Source organism: Lithobates pipiens, unplaced genomic scaffold, assembly GCF_037356315.1.
Source record: "Lithobates pipiens isolate NorthernLeopardFrog02 unplaced genomic scaffold, aLitPip1_a1.2 Scaffold_22, whole genome shotgun sequence".
Taxonomy (NCBI): Eukaryota; Metazoa; Chordata; class Amphibia; order Anura; family Ranidae; genus Lithobates; species Lithobates pipiens.
In genome coordinates, this window is record NW_027507784.1 from 280,186,031 (window position 1) to 280,206,219 (window position 20,189).

At 40.3% G+C, this 20,189-nt stretch overlaps 1 protein-coding gene across 2 annotated transcripts in view; it reads right to left on the minus strand.

Moving 5' to 3' along the window:
- Positions 1-1,078: 1,078 nt before the first annotated feature.
- The window catches only part of LOC143924688 (BTB/POZ domain-containing protein KCTD5-like), a 97,377-nt gene continuing 78,266 nt past the window's right edge, over positions 1,079-20,189 (minus strand). For both annotated transcript variants that reach the window (XM_077449100.1, XM_077449101.1), the window contains one exon: positions 1,079-8,870. In XM_077449100.1, coding sequence (XP_077305226.1) covers positions 8,841-8,870 — 30 coding nt within the window. In that variant the 3' untranslated portion in view covers positions 1,079-8,840. The remainder of the gene's footprint in view (positions 8,871-20,189) is intronic.

Consider the following 20,189-nt stretch of genomic DNA (forward strand, 5'->3'; position numbering starts at 1 on the left):
GGTAGGTGGGTTAAGGAACCAGAGGTTACCTGCTATACAACATAGAGGTCAGGCATGATGGTATGGCGTTAACTTCAGTAATTTTTTTCAACTTTCCATCTATTAAATCTTCTGCCCTTGTTGTTATAACTTTGGATAGTAAAACCTTTTTTTTCTGCCAGTAAATACCTTATACAGCTCACTTCCTGTTTCTTATCTGGTAATTAGCCTAGGCTTATGACATCATGCACAGCCCGCTCTCTCTCTTGAGAGTTTGCAAGAAAGGGAGGGTTGAGTCATAAGGGGGCCAATGAGAGCTGCAGAGCTGGCAGTGTGCCTGTGTAAATCCAGGAAGTGAACAGGCAGCTGCCCACAGTTAAAATGGCTGCCGCCAGACTCAGTGGGAGATTTCTGCAGCATATTTGGCAAGTGCATAATCAGTGTGTGTGTGTATATATATATATATATATATATATATATATATATATATATATATATATATATATATATATATATGCAAAGTGGTTGGAGGAAAGCTTCAGAATGGCAAAGATTATTTTTTATTACAATGTATGTGAGCAGACTGCAGTTCCTCTTTAAGTGAAGATGTACCTCAATTCCTCCACACTTGTATGGCTGGGGTTATTGTAAGTGGCTAGTAGTTAGTGCTTAGAATAAAAAAAATATATATGGATTACTGTTACCAAAACCATTTTCATCAAATTTACAAATACTTTCACTTCCCAACCTTTTTTTTTTTTTTTACAGATGAAATAAATGTCGACTTGCACACCAGTGGTGATTCTGTTTCTATAAACTTGTTTTGTCTTCACAACCTCTTCTGCCTGCACTACTAGTATACATGTTTATTTACATTTCTTAGTTCAACTACAGCAAATTTACATCTGTATCCAAAAAGTCTTGGGTGGAATGGCAATGATTGTTACTTATTATAGAGCAGGGAAGGGATTTTTTTTTTTTTCTTTTTACACACCAACCCCACCCAAATAGAAAAACAAACAAACATAGCAATAAAAAAAAAAAAAAAAAACTATTGCCATAAAAGCAATAAGAAAAAAAAGAAAAAATCGACACCTGGTCACCCAAAAACGACACAAGCTTTTATTAGGAAAAATATTGCTATGTTCAGTTTTACACAGTTGTTTTTAATAAACATTTCTTTTAAGGCCGTGATAGAATATATTTAGAACAGTGTTGGCCAAAGCAACCAATCAACTTACAATTCCTAGGCTTAATAAAAAATAGGGCAGAGCTGATGGATGAAGAGGGCTAAAGTCTGCAGCCCATTACTATAATTATAATTTTTTTAGCCTGTTTTCAATACCTTAGTAATGGAGTCTCAAAACTTGCATATAGTGTAAGGGGTAATGTCAAACTGGCATAAGTAAACCAAAGTCTGGCAATTATAACACTGTAGTCCAGACTTATCACTGCGTCTGTTGAAAGAATTGCCACAGATAAAGTTGTTTGTGGCAACAAATTCATTTTTTTTCTGGGAGTAATGGGAAATTGAAGAATCTGATTGCACTCAGTAACAGACTGTATGAAATAATTCTTCAAATCACAAAAAATGATAAATGAGGTCCATTGTGCTGAGCTGCTGTATACAACGAATTTACTAGAATTCTGACAAAACAATCTATTGAGAGAGGCATGAAAGGACGATGTAGTCTGATCATCACTCACTACAAACCATGGTATACCAATAGGTCATATGCCAGTCATTTTGCTCTCAAAATCCTACTATATATTCTAAAAAGGATTTCCATCATATCTTTATGGAACCCTCCAGTTCAAGGACTACAGCGTACACAGCAATGCGTGGAAGAGAAAGAACTTGGTAGAGTGCGGAGCCAAGTGCATTTGCATGACCGATTACCAGCCAACTCTCCTCACCACAATCCATGAACCTTTTCCTATAATAAAATTTAAATGGGCACAGCTTTCATAAAATCAGGGTGGGAAAAACCATGGGGAACCCTAGAGATCTTTAAAAATATATGCTTCTTGGCCATTCCTATAAGCCAGTGATGATGAACCTTGGCACCCCAGATGTTTGGAACTACATTTCCTATGATACTCATGCACTCTGCAGTGTAGTTGAGCATTGTGGGAAATGTAGTTCCAAAACATCTTGAGTGCCAAGGTTTGCCATCACTGCTATAGGCTATTCTAACTGCCCCCAATTCTTAAAGTGGAAGTCCATGCAAAAACTAAAATCCCTGCATCTATAGCCACCAACATTCTAACACTAACCTCTATAGCCCTGTAAAGAAAAAATGAGTACATACCTTTTCTGCAAGCGATCCTACCTGATCTCCAGTGGCAGAAGCTATACCGAGTACACGTACAACAACTGCTGTGAAATGAATAGGAAGTGATGTCACCCATAGAGTTACTATGGGGGTTCCGTTGACGGACGTGTCCTCTGCACTCACCTCCACAGCGAAGTCACGGCTGACAGCTCAGCGTGGGATCAGAGCTTCCACTGCTGGAGATCGGATCGCTTGCAGAAAAGGTATGTATACTCTTTATTTTTTTCAGGGATAGAGAGGTTAGTGTTCGAATGTTGGTGGCTATAGATGCATGGATTTTAGTATTTGCATGGACTTCCACTGCAGTTTTAAGATGTAGATACAGGTCAGTGATGGCGAACCTTGGCACCGCAGATGTTTTGGAACTACATTTCCTATGATGCTCATGCACTCTGCAGTGTTGATGAGCATCATGGGAAATGTAGTTCCAAAACAGCTGGGGTGCCAAGGGTCGCCATCACTGATATAGCTCATCAGAAATGTCCTGTGGGTTTTTTTTTTTCTATTATTATAATCAAACCTGGTAATATACTTTCTTTTGGGAAGCTGTATTTAGTGTTTGGCCTCTACGGTGTATACATGAATATTGTTTCAAAGATGCATCTTTAACTCCCCCACAAAACTTTAGTATTTTAGTAGGTTATGATGGGGACAGATTTTAAACTAGGATCATTCAAATCTATAAAGGAATGCTTTCTTTGATACTGTGCAAATGCATCAAGAGAACATTTAACGTGTTTATAAGGTAAAAAGATTTTTTACCTTAAATGCATTTTCTGAATTAAGGTAAAAAACAAAAAAAAAAAAAAAAAAAAAAAAAAAAACCCTTTTAAATATTGCTCCCCTCTTATACATTTACTTGAGCCAGATCTTGATCCAGCACTGTGCCCATATGCAGCAGCTGCTCTCCCCTCTCTCTCGTTCCTTTCATGGGAGACTTGGCAGCAGTGGAAGTCATTGGCTCATGCTGCTGTCAGTCAAATCCTGAAAGGGAGCTGGGGCAGGGCTGAGCCAGGCTATGAGTGTCTATGGACACACACATACACATCCTAGCTCGGGATCAGCCTGCATAGCAGATGGAGAAGGAGGAGTGCAAAGCACAAGCGGGGGACCCCAGAAAAGGAGGATCTAAAATGTTCTAAATTTTAAATAATTTTTTTTTTTTTTAATAACAAACATGTCATATTTACCTGCTCTGTGCTGTTGATTTTTCACAGAGCAGGCAAGTATGACATTTTTTTTTTTTTTTTTAAATGACAAACACATTTAAGATTTATAACATTTTAAACTGAACCGATAAGGATTCCAATGCAGAAGCAAGTTAAATATGTTGTTCAGATTTGCTTGATTTTTCTGTCTCTGTTACAGAACAATGAATTAAAAAAGTGCACCTATAATAATAAATGTCTACATCCACACAACTGAGCAGATAGCAAGGGAAAAGTCTTCACACCTTTTTACTTTAGCCTTCAGGAACCTGGGCATTCTGGTCAACTGAGTATTATCAAAAATCCCTAAAAATGCCAGACAGCTGAGACCACCACACCATTTATTTAAACATTGTTCATGAATGCACTGGGAATCGGCACCATTACTGAGGCACACTATTTAAACCTGACACTAAAATAATGCCCAGCTGGGTTTGATTTTCAAGGGTATATCTCCGTAATCTTCTGAGTATATAAAAGAGTAGCGTTTTAAGGAGACAATATGGAAATCTGGAGATGAAGGATAGCACTTTAAAGTATCTTGAGGATGACAGAAAATGGGGGCTGCTAGTGCTGTGCTCCTCCTGAAAATACAAGTTGACTTTCTGGTGTCAATACTCTAATCACAGACCTGGAACAAATACAGGAACAGGAAAGTCAGAAAAGTCAACGGTCTTTTTCAGCATACTTGCTCTGGGTACAATATGTTAAAGAAAGTATCAGAATGACAGCATGGAAAATAGCATATTATAACTAGGTTATAGAGGTTATAACCAACAACCTGGATGTTTTCTCATGACAGGTTTCTTTAAAGGGCGTGTAAACCCTTGTGTTTTTTTTCACCTTAATGCATCTTATGCATTAAGGTGAAAAAACACCTTGCAGTGACCAGCCCCCCCTCGTTTTACTTACCTGAGCCCTGGAACTTCACTCGGCAGGACATGCTGTCTATCTGCCTGGGGTTCTGGGCTCTTGATTGGATAGAATGATAGCAGCGCAGCCATTGGCTCCCGCTGCTGTCAATCAAATCCAATGATGGCGGGGGCGGGGCAGTGTCATACATTTGGTAGCTATGGACGCCGAATGATGGACTCGGGAGCGCGCCCGCAAGGTAACCCTTCCAGGGGAGTGCTTCTCCTAGGGGGGTTATCTGATTTGCGGAGGAGACGCCAAGGGACCCCAGAAGACGGTGTTCGGAACCACTCTGTGCAAAACGAGCTGCACAGTGGAGGTAAGTATGACATTTTTTTTTTTTTTAAATAATCAAAGCTTTACAATCACTTTAAGAAGGCCTAAAAACCTATATAGTCAATTTAGGCTTGTGGCGTTGCATCCACCTGGGTTTCCTTCTGGGGGGGGACACAGGAAAAAAAAAAAAAAAAAAAAAAAAAAGGTACAGAGAATACCTTTAGCTACTGACAGAGTTGGTCAATCACTAAATAGTAAGGAATTAGGAAGGAATAATGAGTACCTGTCAACTGCACAACATGAATTACAATCAAGAGCCAGCTTAAAAGGACACGTTCACTTTAAAAAAATAAAAATAAATGCACATTGTTTTTGCAGGTAAGAAAAATTTGCTTTTTTTTTTTTTTTTTTTTTTTGGCAGCCGGGAAAGCATTGCACCAGTGATCAGATCGCTGATGCCATGCAGGTTTCCTGCAGACTGTCAGTGTGAGTTTTACACTGACAAGACTACTCGAAGTACCACAGCACTCAACAGCGCCAGCGTAGTTCAGTGAAAACTACAATCCGACAGCCGCAAAGGATGCTGGGACTTGTAGTTCATTCATACACAGAGCTCTGTGTATGAATGACGCGGCCATGTGGACAGAGCCCTGCACGGGTTTGCCGGTTTCAAAAAGTCACAGCTAATATGAGGAACTTCTCCCCATACTGCTGCCACAGGGAGAAAGAGCAGCAGGGAGCAACTGCAGCAGTGGTAACATTACATGTTCTACCCTAAAAACAGGTGGAACATGTAACATGTTGCTAAAGGTGAACTTAACTATTAAACCTGTTCAACAGACACCAGGCCGGAAGCAAGGGGTGGAGATGTTTACAGGGGAGTTCACAGTATTTGTATATAATCTGGAAACTGATTAAGGCTAGATACATACAGGCGACAGTTTCTACCACTCTCTGAAGACCGCTTTTCAGAGAGCGTTAGGGTAGCAGCTTCCAGACAATGAGGAGGCAAATCTGTTTATCGTTTTTTTGTTTTTATTTGCCAAATGGCGATTTTACATTGAACCAACATGCTGCAACTACGAGCCAAGCGTTTGGCTCATGGTTGTGAAGCAGTCTTAGACTTTAACCGTCCCATCTATAAAACTTGACAAGCCAAGTTAAAATTTGCCATGACTGCAAAGGATTGTGGCATGTGTGCCACCTCCTTCTAGTGCCTTATTTAGGTTTTCCATGGGCAGTAAAAATGCAGCTGATCTACTTGTTTTTACCACCAGTGTGAATGAGGCCTAAACAGGCCATATGTCCAGAAAAACAAACCATGGTACCTCAGATCTAAAAGCAGCTGTGTAACAGATTTCTAGTGGAGAAAATTGCAATGCATTAAAGACTGGCTACTACGTGCAACATTTCTCTTGCTTTAGGCTACGTTGTGTTTCTACACCACATACAAAATGGCATTGGTTCTGATTAAACATAGTGCAGCCGCTGGAAGCAATCACTGGGAAAACCACCTTCAGGAAACACCATTGTACTCCACATAGCTGTAAATGAAAAGGTTCTTCACCATTACCTGAACCCTGGTGTCTTAGAAACTGCAAGATGGCAAAGGAGAAGTGGAAAAATGCCAGCAAGAAAAATAAAATATTATATATATATATATATATATATATATATATATATATATATATATATATATATATATATATATATATATATATAAACTTTAAAAGGAGAACTCCAATGTGAGATTGTTGCTAAGAAACTAGGGCATGTACTCATGGATATAGATGGCATCTATTTGATTTCCAGCTGTAAAGGTGTTTTAATTCAATAAACACAGGAAGATATTACCCAGAGTAGCCATTTTAAAACTGACAAACATCACTGGGGGGGGGGGGGGGGGCTAAAAGGTTGCAATCTGACAGAAGTGGAAACTAATTTGGTATAAAACTAGCAATATCTATCAGAAGCTTTCACTTCATTCAACTGAGTTCAGAAAGATTAATGCACCCACTGAATATGTATCCCGCTACGAGTTATGCCGCGTACACACGACCAGACTTTTCGAGGGACTAAGTCTGACAGACTTTCGACTGAGTTCTGACGGACTTTCCGAATGAACGGACTTGGCCACACACAATCACACCAAAGTCTGACGGATTCGAACGTGATGACGTATGACTGGACTAGAATAAGGAAGTTCATAGCCAGTAGCCAATAGCTGCCCTAGCGTCGGTTTTAGTTCGTCAGACTAGCACACACACGAGGGGATTTCTCAGTAGGAACTGGGTCCGGCAGAGTTCTGTCGGAAAAATTTGAAACATGTTCCATTTCTAAAGTCTGTCAGACTTTTGCAAATCAAAAGTCCACTGCAGCCCACACACGTTCGAATAGTCTGCCGGAATCATTCCGTCAGACTTTTGATGTTGAAAAGTCTGGTCGTGTGTACGCGGCATTAGATGTGCATTTTAAGCAAAAAGGCACAAAATCAATTTGAAACAGTCTACGCAAAAATGCAGTATACTTATATCATCTCTGCTGCATAAAAAAGCAAGCAGCAAACACAGGAAATTCTCTATTCATATTGAATACTAAAGTGTAGCATTTTAGCAAGAGCTGCCAGCCTGGTAATTGTATTTGGAGTCTGTTGAAGAATTGTATGACTGTTAAAAACCTTACCTTAAATCCCAGTCTTTTTTTTTTTGTTGTTTTACATTGCTAAAATGATAGCTATATACCAGATAGGTAATCAAGAAACCAAACAGGAAAAAAAAATATAAAGTAATAATTTTCTGACATCACATTTAAACCAGCCTGTTACTGTGTTGCTCTAAGCATCTGCTTCATTTGAATCAGCTGCCTAACGCACCACAACATATCACAAATTCTGCATTTAATAGTGTACCAAATCACAGCGTGTTGACTTTAACAGCATTAAAAAGCAGATGCTTTGGGGTTTCTATTTAAGATGCCTAATGCTCATAATCATATGGTGCAGCAACACATGTGTCACAGTGAATTGGTATGAAGGGCCCTTCAATTACATGGTTCTCTTTTGGGATTACTTTAGCTGATGACAGCACTTAGTCTACCATACAAAGACAGGTTGTTTTGCCTTTCATCATGTATACTCTGCTCCAGGCTTCATTTCAGATAATGGAGGAGGTGTGAGGTGACTTGCATCGTTGCAGCAAGAAAACATATTAAAGAAGCCAAACATGTATGTGCAAGGCTGCCGTAGCCTATAGCAAATTCATCATCTCTAACTGACAATTTCAGTAAATTGGATTTAGGTTGCTATAGGTTACTGCATTTGGCACACAACTGCCCTTTTGGACGGCTTCATTTTCTAAGTCTTGCTTTTTAGGAAAATGTTAAAAAGAAACCGCTTAGCAAGTTCAGCCTGTAGGTGGATGATGAGAATTTGCCTACCGTACATAGAATTTGCCAAGTTTATATTGATCTGTTAGAAGATAATAGGATACATTTACATCACAAAAAAAAGTTCCTTAAAAAAATATATAAAAAAAAAAAAAATTGTTTCAGTTTCTGTCAAGGAAGAAGAGTTTCTCTGGAAGAAACCATTTGCAGCAATAGACAAGTGCAGATTACATAGAGACATGCTCCGCGTTCCCTTTGCTGATACATTTCGGGGACCCACCTTGGTTGAAACTGCTTCAGATGTTTTGGTTTGCAGGGTATGGCTGCCTACTAGAGGTTCAATGTAGAGCAGCAACATCCCCCATGGTGACCAGATTGAAATTTTCTGAACAATCGTGGGTCGTGTTTAGTGTCACAGTATGCCTGATACGTCGCGACCAAGTGCAGCGCATTGAATGTACAGATTGTCAGTTTACCACTTTTCTGTATCAATGCTGTGCAAAAAATTATATTGTAGAGAGAAGAAACATAGGGGCTGGGAGGGAAAATAGGCAATAGACCCACTTAATAGAAGTTCCTGTTCAAATACACATTTCCCATTAAACACTGAAGCTTCCACCCAAAAATGCAACTTTTCAACTTTTGAAAAACAAAATAAAATTCTAAAGCAGGCTTCTTGTGGTGGCTCTCCAAAGTTGACTTCTTTGCTTGCAATAAAATTGTATGGCGGGAAAAAAGGGACACTTCACATTCGGGAGCCTCGTTCTTGCAAAATCTGAAAGATAATAAAACTGAATGTTAGTGGGATGACTGACTGGTAGTAATCACACATCTAAAAGAACTTGCATTTCTCAAGTCATATGGTTTATAAAAGGCTACCACTCACATGGCTAAATTACTACAAACTGTCCTATTTTGCCTTTTTTTTCTGGCTCAAACTACAGGCATTGTCAGAACTTCTAGCCAATTGTGTGGCTTTCATGATGATCCTCTAGAAAGATTATAAACTTGTAACAATTTTGTAGCTGGTGAAGTCAGAACTCCTAGTCTTCATACGTCTTTGTCAGTAGCCCATTAGTTAAAGCAACCTTGTATCAGTGGCCTATTAAGTTCACCATTACCATTTTCCCCCTAAAGAACAGCTTCCCGAAGGACCAGTATACCATTTATATACCCCTGTTGCAGAAAAGAAAATGCTGTTCCTACGTTTTGGAGCAGGCATCACTTTGGCCTCTTGCTTTCTTCTATAGAAAACTCCTCTAAAGCTTCCAGGTATCTGGCAGAGCCTTTAGCAGAGTGAGGAAGAGCAGCGGACAGTATATGCGACCTTAAAAAGGAAGTAGAAAAAGTGGGTGGAAATAAAAATAAAATAGAAAATGTAGTGGTACAGTGTGTGGTTCACAGAGCAAAACACACTCTATTCTGTGATGCAGTAAGGCAGTGTATGATGGGATATGAAGTTTCCTTTTTGTCACAATGCTACAGGAAGTCAGGTGTTCAAGTGCATCTTTTGAAAAGAGAGGGTGCAGACTTAAGACCCCTTTCACACTGGGGCGTTTTTCAGGCGCTTTAGCGTTAAAAAAAGAGCCTGTAAAGTGCTTGAAAGAAGCTGCAACTGTAATCCCAATGTAAAAGCCTGAGTGCTTTCACACTGGGGCGTTTTTCAGGCGCTTTAGCTTTAAAAAAAAGCGCCTGTAAAGCGCCTGAAAGAAGCCGCAATTGCAATCCCAATGTAAAAGTCAGAGTACTTTCACACTGTGGCGCTGCGCTGGCAGGGCATCAAAAAAAAGTCCTGCAAGCAGCTTCTTTGCAGCGCTTTTGGAGCGGTGAATACACCGCTCCTAAAGCGCCCCTTCCCATTGAAATCAATGGGAAGCGCCTGCAAAGCACCTGAAAAGCGCTTTTGGCAGTAGCATTTTGTGGGCGCTTTTAACCCTTTATTTGGCCACTAGTAGGGGTTAAAAGCGCCCCAATAGCGCTCAGGAAACGCTGGTAAAGCGCTGCTAGTTTAAGCGGCACTTTACGAGTGTTTTTCGGGCGCTGACATATTGAAAGGGCTCTTAAAGCACTTGGCCTTTCACATTGGGATTGCAGATGAGGCTTCTTTCAAGAGCTTCACAGGTGCTTTTTTTTTTAACACTAAAGCGCCTGAAAAACGCCCCAGTGTGAAAGGAGTCTAAGGCTGTTGTTGACTAGTTAAGTGAGAGATGCTCAATGGGATGGCTTGGGCAGAAAATACTTTAGAAAAACGCTTCTATTTATTATGAAAACTGAAATTCTGAACTTTAAAGCGACCATGTCACCAGAAGATCATTTTAACCCAATAGGTCACCTAAAAAAGCACACGAATATACTTACTATACTTATATACTTTTCAGCAGCTCATGTTTCAGAAAGTCACAGCAAATCCAGTTCGCCAACCACTACAAGAATTCTACACTTCCAGAAGGAATTCCTTCCATCAGCACATAGATCACTACTGGACATGCGTCAAGCTTTCTCATATTAAGGCTTTGGTTTCAGATTTAAAAATGCTGAAAGTCTTTTTAAGCCAGAGATCTTTTGGGCTTGGCACTCATGGTGCTCAGCTTACATACGTGTAGTGTGTACACCAAGCTATTGTAAAGCCTTTTTAAGCTATCCTGAAGCCTTTAATGAAACCTTTTGCTATGGTTTAGGGATGTTAAACAGCCCATTATTGAAATTCTGACTGTCTTGATAAATAAGATGCTAGCAGAACTATCAGGTAGTGCAGAAGCTGAAACCTGGTAACAGAATATTTAAAACTCAGCAGCCCCATTAAAATTTGAGTTCACAATTCCTTAAATGAAAAACTCTGCAATAGCTTACTGTACACAATGCTTTTATAAAAAGCCAAAGCCTGTTTGTTTAAAGCTTTGAGGCCACAGAGAAATGTCAGTTGAGTAGTCATGCAAGAGTCACCATTGCAGAGCTGATCAGGTACAAAGTTGGAGGAGCCCTTTCCCACTCCGTGAAGATACAAAAAGGAGAAGCCTCACACCAATGACCTCACTTGGCTCAGTAAATTTACATTTCAGCAAAAGCAACACAATGCACCCTGCCTGGAGAGAATGACTCTCCTACCCTTAAAGGCTTAGTCGCTGAGGCAGGGTGAGCTGTGTGGATTTTATCGATTAATAAAAATGTACTGAACCAAGTGTTCAGCTTCTCTCTGTCAGTGCATCACTTCCTAGCTGTCCAGATGAACGAGCATCGAAGGAAACACTTCAGTATGCCACTAGCCAGCAATGGCTTGCTCATTCAGCCATCAAGACACATGACAGTTATCCCTGTTGCCAGTACTAAAGTTAACACTTAAAAAGTTTTACCTTGACGGTATTAAATTCTAATAATGACATTATGCCCAAATCAGGAGAAAGGATTTGTACACACTTGGGAAAAGACACAGGCAGATATTGCTTATGGAAAACTGGACACTGAAGAGCTCATCTGGTGTGCGTTTACCTTTTTGTCCACAAATTCCCAAAAGCTTCCACCTAACTCAGCACCATACCCTACTTTTCATCATCTCAACTCTAGCAAGATCGAGGGCCTTTTTTATATAACTCATGGTAAAGATTCACAACCGTATCAGACTGCACAATTGCTATATTTAATGAACAAAACATTCTTTAAAAGGCCAAAGTCAATTTATTTATAATTTAAAGTACACCTGCCATGAAAACCAGAGTTGCTTACAGGCATTCATTTCCAATAGCCTTCCACACAGTACATAGGAACCAACAGGAATCATTTGGTGGAGGGGGGATTATGGCGTGGGGTTGTTTTTCAAGGGTTGGGCTTGGCCCCTTAGTTCTAGTGAAGGAAACACTTAAGGCATCAGCAAGCACAGAAAGACATTTTGCACAATTTCACACTCCCAACTTTGTGGGAACAGTTTGGGGATGGCCCCTTCCTGTTCCAACATGACTGCGCACCAGTGCGCAAATCAAGGTCCATAAAGACATGGGTGAGCGAGTTTAGGGTGGAGGAACTTGACTGGTCTGCACAGATTCCTGACCTCAACCCGATAGAACAGCTTTGGGATGAATTAGAGCATAGACTACAAGCCAAGCCTTCCCGTCCACAAAAATGCCTGACCTCAGAAATGCACTTCTGGAAGAATGGTCAAATATTCCTATAGACACTTCTAAACCTGGTGGACAGCCTTCCCAGAAGAGTTGAAGCTGTTATAGCTGCAAATGGTGGGCCAACTCAATATTGAACGCTACGGACGAAGACTGGGATGCCATTAAAGTTCATATGCATGTAAAAGCAGGCATCACATTACTTATATTACTGGTAATATAGTATATATTCAATGCTCTATGGCATACATTAGCACTAGAAATGAAAGCCCTGCCACAAAATCAGAGACACAGACAAATCACTAAATATGAAGTCAACTTGTGCTGTATACAAGTCATCAAAAGACTCTTGTCTCCTCCCTGTGTATAAGAGTAGCAGTCTTCTCATGTGTGCCTTAACACAAAAAAAAAAAAAAAAAAATACGGTATAAATATTTAGGTAGTTGGGATTCTTGCCTTTGTTATTCCACTCTATTAAAGTGGTTGTAAACCCACAGGGAGATTTTAAAAAAAAAAAAAAATCTGCAAGACAAAGGCATAATGAGCTAGTATGCATAGCATACTAGCTCATTATGATATACTTACCTTATATGTAAGCCCCCACAGTGGTCCCGGTATACGTCTCTTGGAGTTACTTCCAAGTATCGCAGGCTCCGGCGCTGGTTGGCTGGAGCCACCAAGATATCACTCCCGCACATACATGGGAGAGCCGCCGGTAACGGCACGTCAGCTGAAGCAACGACACAAATGAGCCGTTGCTTCAGTGCGCATGTGCAGATGACGACGGCACATGTTTATACAGGGGATATCTCCGAAACCGTGTAGGTTTAGGAGATAACCATGGTAGCTACATGTAAGCCTTATTATAGGCTTACCTGTAGTAAAAAAAAGTGGTAGTAAAGGGTTAACAACCACTATAAGAGAATTGTATACCTGGGGTCTCCATATCGGTAACACTCACGGTCAGTTCTGGAGAAGCAGTCATGTCCCTCCTTATGCTTGTAAGGTCTTGCACCTATCGTACCATGTGCTGTCCTGGAGAATAGTTACCAACATATACCAACGCAACTATGCCCAAGATACCACAAAAATATTTGTACCCAAAATTATGCACAGTTGATAAGTTAAAAGCCTTTACAGCTCATCAGAACTGTGTCCCTAGAATTATTGCCCTCACTCAGACATTTGCGGCAATACCTCCCATGTGTGGTACAATGGCGGTTTAAATACATGTTGCACAATGCTCGTGTTTGCAGGGCAATGGGGCGAAGTTGAATTTTTCACATTTCTTTTAAATTTTTTCATTTTTAACTTTTTGCCATCAGAAGGGGGTTAACAGGTCCCCTCTGTGATAGCATTGGGCAATTGAAAAGTACTAGACCCCCAGTGTCTCCCCTGCCCCTAACAGCAGCTAATAAAACACATACTGTACTTTATATAGTAAATTACAGCTCTAAAGCTGGGAATGCTCAAAGCTGTCCTCAATCTCCTCCCGCACTCCATCCCGAGACCCAGGCTGCCTTGGTATCTGTATAGCAACTCAGGTGACTTTTACATTACCAACAAAAGCCAGATGAGCAAAACAGTAACAAGCTCTTGGCTGCTACTGCAGCAGGGAGCTTGTTATAAACGCTTCCCACCCTGGATGTATGTACAGAGAGGCAAAGTGGTTAAACCCAAAACCCAATCTGATCACAGCTAGACAGATCGTACCAGTCCAGTCTTCTCAGGCTCTTCGTTTTAAACACCAGACACTTATGCCCCGTACACACAATCAGACTTTACGACAACAAAACTGTGGAATTTTGTTTAAAGGTTGTGGGCTCCAACTTGTCTCGCATACACATGGTCACACAAATGTTGGCCAAACAATTATGAACGTGGTGGCGTACAAGAAGTACAACGAGCCGAGAAAAAGGAATTTCAATAGCCAGTGCAGTTCCTTCTGCTTGATTCCGAGCATGCGTGAACCTTTGTGTGTCGGACTTGTGTACACACGATCGGAAATTCCAACAAAGTTTTGTTGGTGGAAAATGTGAGAACCTGCTAGCCAACATTTGTTGGTGGAAAGTCCGACAACAAATGTTCGATGGGGCATACACACGGTAGGACTTTCAGCCAACAAGCTCACATCCAACATTTGTTGTCAGAAAATCCTATTGTGTGTACAGGGCATTACAGTGCCTTGCAAAAGTATTCAACCACCTTGGTATTTTTCGTGTTTTATTGCCTCACAACCTGGAATTAACATGGATTGTTTGAGGCTTTGCATCATTTAATCACTTCAGCCCCAGAAGGATTTACCCCCTTCCTGACCAGAGCACTTTCTGCGATTTGGCACTGCGTTGCTTTAACTGACAATTGCGCGGTCGTGCAATGTTGCACCCAAACAAAATTGACGTCCTTTTCCACCACAAATAGAGCTTTCTTTTGGTGGTATTTGATTACCTCTACGGGTTTTATTTTTTGCGCTATAAAACAAAAAGAACGTAAATTTTTTTTACTTTTTGCTATAATAAATACCCCCCAAAAATATATAAAAATATATTTTCCTCAGTTTAGGCCGATATGTACACTCTACTAAATATTTTTGGGGAAAAAAAAGAATCGGAATAAACGAATATTGATTGGTTTGCGCAAACGTTAAAGCGTTTACAAAATAGGGGATAGTTTTATGGCATTTTTATTATAATTTTTTATTAGTAATGGCGGCAATCATCGATTTTTATCGTGACTGCGACATTATGGCAGACACATCGGACACTTGACGCTATTTTGGGACCAGTCATTTATACAGCGTTCAGTGCCTTAAAAATGCACTGATTACTGTGTAAATGACACTGGCAGGGAAGGGGTTAAACACTAGGGGGTGGGGGGCGGGGTTCTACTCAAATGACAGTGATCACTGTTCTTGATGACAGAAGCCTAAACTGAGTGCAGCCTCTTCAATAGGCACATAAATAACCACTGTATCATATTGCTCATCCTAGTTAGGAATAGACATTCTGATCAAAAACACTTCTGCAGAAAACGTCCAATAAACCTACTTGTACAAACCTCTAAGGGAGTCATAGGGAATACTTGCAGATTAAGGCTGCAATAATTCCTGCAGCTTCACCCTAAATCTATATCCAATCACAAAATTCATAAATGGATTGACCCATCTCAGAATTGCCATAAAATTTAGTCTTTAGGTTTAAACAGGGACCTAAAATTATGAATAAGCCCTGGCCTGCAACAAGTAACCAAACCAGGTTCCCATAAAACATAATGGTTTAGGCCCAGAAAGAGAGCATGCCAAGGACAAGGCAACAATGCCAGAACACCCGAAGCCTACCAACAATTTTGCGTGCCCCTTGAATATAGAAGAATGCAGTGAAGGAGAGCTCCAAAAAGATCTTCTGGTATTTGTGCCTCCATCAGGTTTGGCCAGACAATGCACCAGCATGCCCAGGCCACTCTCCTTGTCCAGCTTACAAACAAGAAGCCCAGACAGGAACACAACTCCCACCCAGAAGAGACACCCACACTGGTTTAGTGAAATTAGCCTTGCCCATCCCAAAGCATATTTGTCCATTCACTGCCCCAGCACTGCTTACAAGAATGATCTAAGCAAGGCCAATCAGCCCAAAGGATATGTCACCTCACAGTACTGGTATTCTCCTAGCACTGAAAAGGGAGCACACCCAGATATTTTCTCAGAAAATAAAGAAAAAGGACACTGGGGGCTCAGAGATGGACAAGAGCTACATTTGTGGCAATGCATTCACTTTCCCAACCCATTTGGGATCCCTATTTAAGCCACCAATCCCCCAATGATCTATTAACAGGGCCTGGTCCTGGTGGTGTGTGATGGTCACCACAGACTGACTGAATGCACAATGGTGCTCATACGGTATCATATATATGGAAAGTGCTACTGGGGCATGTGGTGGATGAGTTTGCATTTTCATACAAGTCTATGGGATGGATCCAGCCTGCAGCAGGTCATATGGACTACAACAGTTCTAATACACCAGTGAATTAATTCTAAATGACCTAAGAAGCATTTCAAAAGGATATCCAACTCATGCCCCTGACAAGCCCAAAATTCACTGACACAAGTGTTTATGTAGGTATTTTCAGTGCCGCAGTTCATAAGGAATGACACTAGATTTTTTTCTTTACTCATTCTTGCAGGGTTCACTTCGCAGTGTAGGAAAAAAGGACCACTTACCTGACGATCTCTAATGAACCCTGTATGGAATATGCCAAGGCACAAAACCAAAGACAGTAGGAGTTTACCGGGCAGAACAAACTTACTACAAACATAGTACAGGAATAAAAAGCATTTCTATAAGCATACTCCAAAAAAATGGGCAGGAAAGAGCTTGGTTTAGCACTGGTGCATTAACATAAAAGGAATCAGAAGGGCAGATAATTGAAGTCTTGTATTATGCTGAGCATCTCACTGACTACAGAAGTACCACGTCCTGCTATTGGTGCATTTTTTTTGTATTACCAACTCAACCAATTCAGCATGTAATTCAGAGAGATGCTATATTTCATAACATGAATTGGGAGGATTTCAAATCTAAAATCTTGCACAGGTGAAGTTCTACTTAAGAGGGAGCTAGTGACAAAAGATGGGATGGAGATAGGTCAGGAGCAGCTCTGAGGACGCAAGTGGGGTTTTTCAGGAAAGCCAGTGCTCACCAGCAAATAAAACTTAATCTGAGTCATTCATATCGTAATCCGTCTCTTCATCCTCACTCTGTATCAGCATGCAGCATGCATGTGCAAAGAAAAGGAATGAAAAACAAAAGAGTAAGTGAAAAGAGAAAACATGCAAGATAGGAAAAACATTGATTAGGGGAGGTTACTAGCATACAATGACAATAGTCTATGATTGGGCTTACAGATACAGTAAAACCTTGGATTGAGAGTAACTTGGTCTGCAAGTGTTTTGCAAGACGAGCAATTTTTTGTTTTATAAATTTTGACTTGATAAACAAGCAAAGTCTTGATATACAAGTAGCGTCATGTCACAACTGAATATAAAAGAGAAGAGAGGCGCCTCCAAGTGTAGCAATATGGTTACATTTACTAAGGATACAACATTAAGCAACTCACATGGTTGCCGATTAAAACAAGCACAAAGTATGCAAGCATCCAGGGTAAAGCTGTCCACATAGACCATCCCCTGCACCGCCACTGACATCATCCCTTCCATGCTGTGCTCCACCCCTCGATCACCCTACTGCAGGGTAGTCTTGCTGGTCATGATTGCAGACTGACAGTGGTGAGAGACGGCGGTGTGGAGGATGGTCTATGTGGGCAGCTTTACCTAGGATGCTTGCATACTTAGATGTGCCTGTTTTAATCATCAACCATGCGAGTTGCTAAATGTTCTACCTTCGTTAAATGTAACCATATTGCTACACTAAAGCCCCATACACACTATCAGTTTTTCTGCTGAGTTTTTTCTTCAGATTTACCAAAACCATATAATATGAGGTCAAACCTTAGGCATTTCAATTTGTAGGCAATCAGGCAGGCCCTTCCACTACATGGTTTTGGTAAACCTGAAGGAAAAACTCAGCAGAAAAACTGATATAGTGTGTATGGGGCTTTAGAGGAGCTTCTATTTTCTTTTATACTCTGTAGCTCTTGACGGAGGCTTCCATTTGTGGATTGACATTTTACAGTTACACAACCTATCCCATTGTTATAATCTTTTTATATGGACTATAAACTGAAGAAGGACTTATGAATAAATGGTTGTGGAATGAATCATCTGAGTTTCCATTATTTCTTATGGGGAAATTTGCTTCGATATACGAGTGCTTTGGATTACAAGCACGTTTCCAGAATGAATTATGCTTGCAATCCAAGGTTTTTCTGTACACGTGTAAATGAAAGTGATACAGCTGTATTAGTCTAGCTATAGAAAGTTAAGACATGAAGCCCTGTAGCATTCCCGTGTCGACACCCATGGGCACTTACATCTTCTCCCAGTATTCCTTCCAGGTTTGGACTCTTCTGCTGCTTGATTGGCTGGGATGATGTAACTACATTCAGAAAAACAAACACCGACAGGCAAGGGAGAAGCATTTACAACAGAAGAGACCAATAGGGTCTCTTCTGTGAAATTCTTTTCCCTGGTAGTCAGGGTTTGTCCAATAGCGTCACCACTAATCCTACCCGTCAGCATTTTTTTTTTTTTATCTTTTACGTTCAACTCTGCTTTTATAGCATGTTTTTGTAGGCACTTTTAAAAAGGAAAAGCTCACCTTTTGTAACATGTTACATGTCAGACCCATAGTCAGGGTATAACGTGCCGCAAAAGGTCATGCTGGAACACAAAATGGCCTTTCCAAAACGGTTGCCTAGAAGGTTCACAGTTGAGAAATGTCTTTAATTTTGAATAGAGTAGTGAAAGGATTAAAACCCCTTTTGGTTTTATACTTGTAGCTGCAAGCGATTTTCCCTTACTCCCCGTCCTGACATTTTAACCTTAACCTTTACTGACAACACTTGGGGGTTGATTTACTCTAACTGGAGAAAGTGCAGCTCTGCACAGAAACCAATCAGTTCCCAGGTTTTATTGTCAAAGCTTAACTGAACAAACTGAAGTTAGAAGCTGATTGGCAACCAAGGACAGCTGCACCAGATTTTGTACTCTCTCCGGTTTTAGTAAAACAACCCTTTGAAGTCAATCATTTTGTGGGAAGAAAATAGTTATGATTATTTAGCGTAGCAAACTTAGGCTACATTCACAAGGCAATTAAGCTGAAGGTAGTCTCCTGTGCTCATTGGAAGCTGTGAGCTGGTGACCACTCCTGACTGCAGCTAAACTATGAATGTAGCCCTAAAGATAAACTCTGGGCACAAAAATTCAGGTAATGTGTTCCAATAGCCACAAAAGGATATAAATCCACTCAACAATGCCCCTGTGCTCACATCTGTTACAAAAAAGGTTCACAGCTACATACAAAGCATTCCCCCAAAGAGTCCAAATATGACTATATTGAGTTCTCTCCAAAAACTCTTACATATGGTTAAACATTTTAAGGGGCAATATGCAACAACATCAGTACCCATGTATGAAAGTAATGATAATGATAAGGCAGTTAAACCAAGATATTTATATTTGTTAGTTTGATCTCAGTTGTAAACCAATTTATGAAGTATAATGCAAGTCTTGCTTGATTGCAGAATTTTTATTGCAATTGCCTCATAATAGTCACTGGACTTTGAATATTATTTGGTCGCCATGCGATCTATACATATGGGGAATTTCCATTAAGGCAACGTTACAGTACAGAGACACAAGTGGGTGTGCACGCCCTATAACTATTTTTGCATTGTAAACCAATCTGAGTGGATTTTATGGGCTATAACCTAGCAACGCTCTTTACAACAACATAGTAAGAAAAGATAAATCGACTGGAGACCATTAATCAATGACTAATTACACAGCCAAAAACAAATCACAGGAAACAAGCAGCAACTTGCAGGGCAGATGTTTTGTCCATCATATGTTATAATTATTGCTGCCTAAAGGAAAGTAAAATAGAGCACATAGAGAAGTGACAGACTAATTTTTTAAACCCAAGGATGCGTGCAACCAAAATTTCAGTGATTAAAATAGACTATAGCAATTTGACATTTACAATGTAAATAAAGGGATGGGGGTCATAAAATGGAACCAAAGAGTGATCAGCAGAGGCGCCCATTCAATTAAAAAGTGCTTCAAAGTGGATTTTTCAGGAAGGTCGGTGTTTATTGATCATAAAAATAAGTAAATATACCATCAACGATATTACCTCAGATTTCTCAATACTTTCGTTTGACCATCTAATATAATGTCTCAGCACAAAATCCCAGCTCTTTAGATACGTACAGCTGTCCCATGCTTTCAGAGGCCAGCTTCCCTCTGATGAGATGCAACTGGTGCAACCAGACCTGAAAAGGGTTCTGCATTATGAGTGTACAGAAACAAA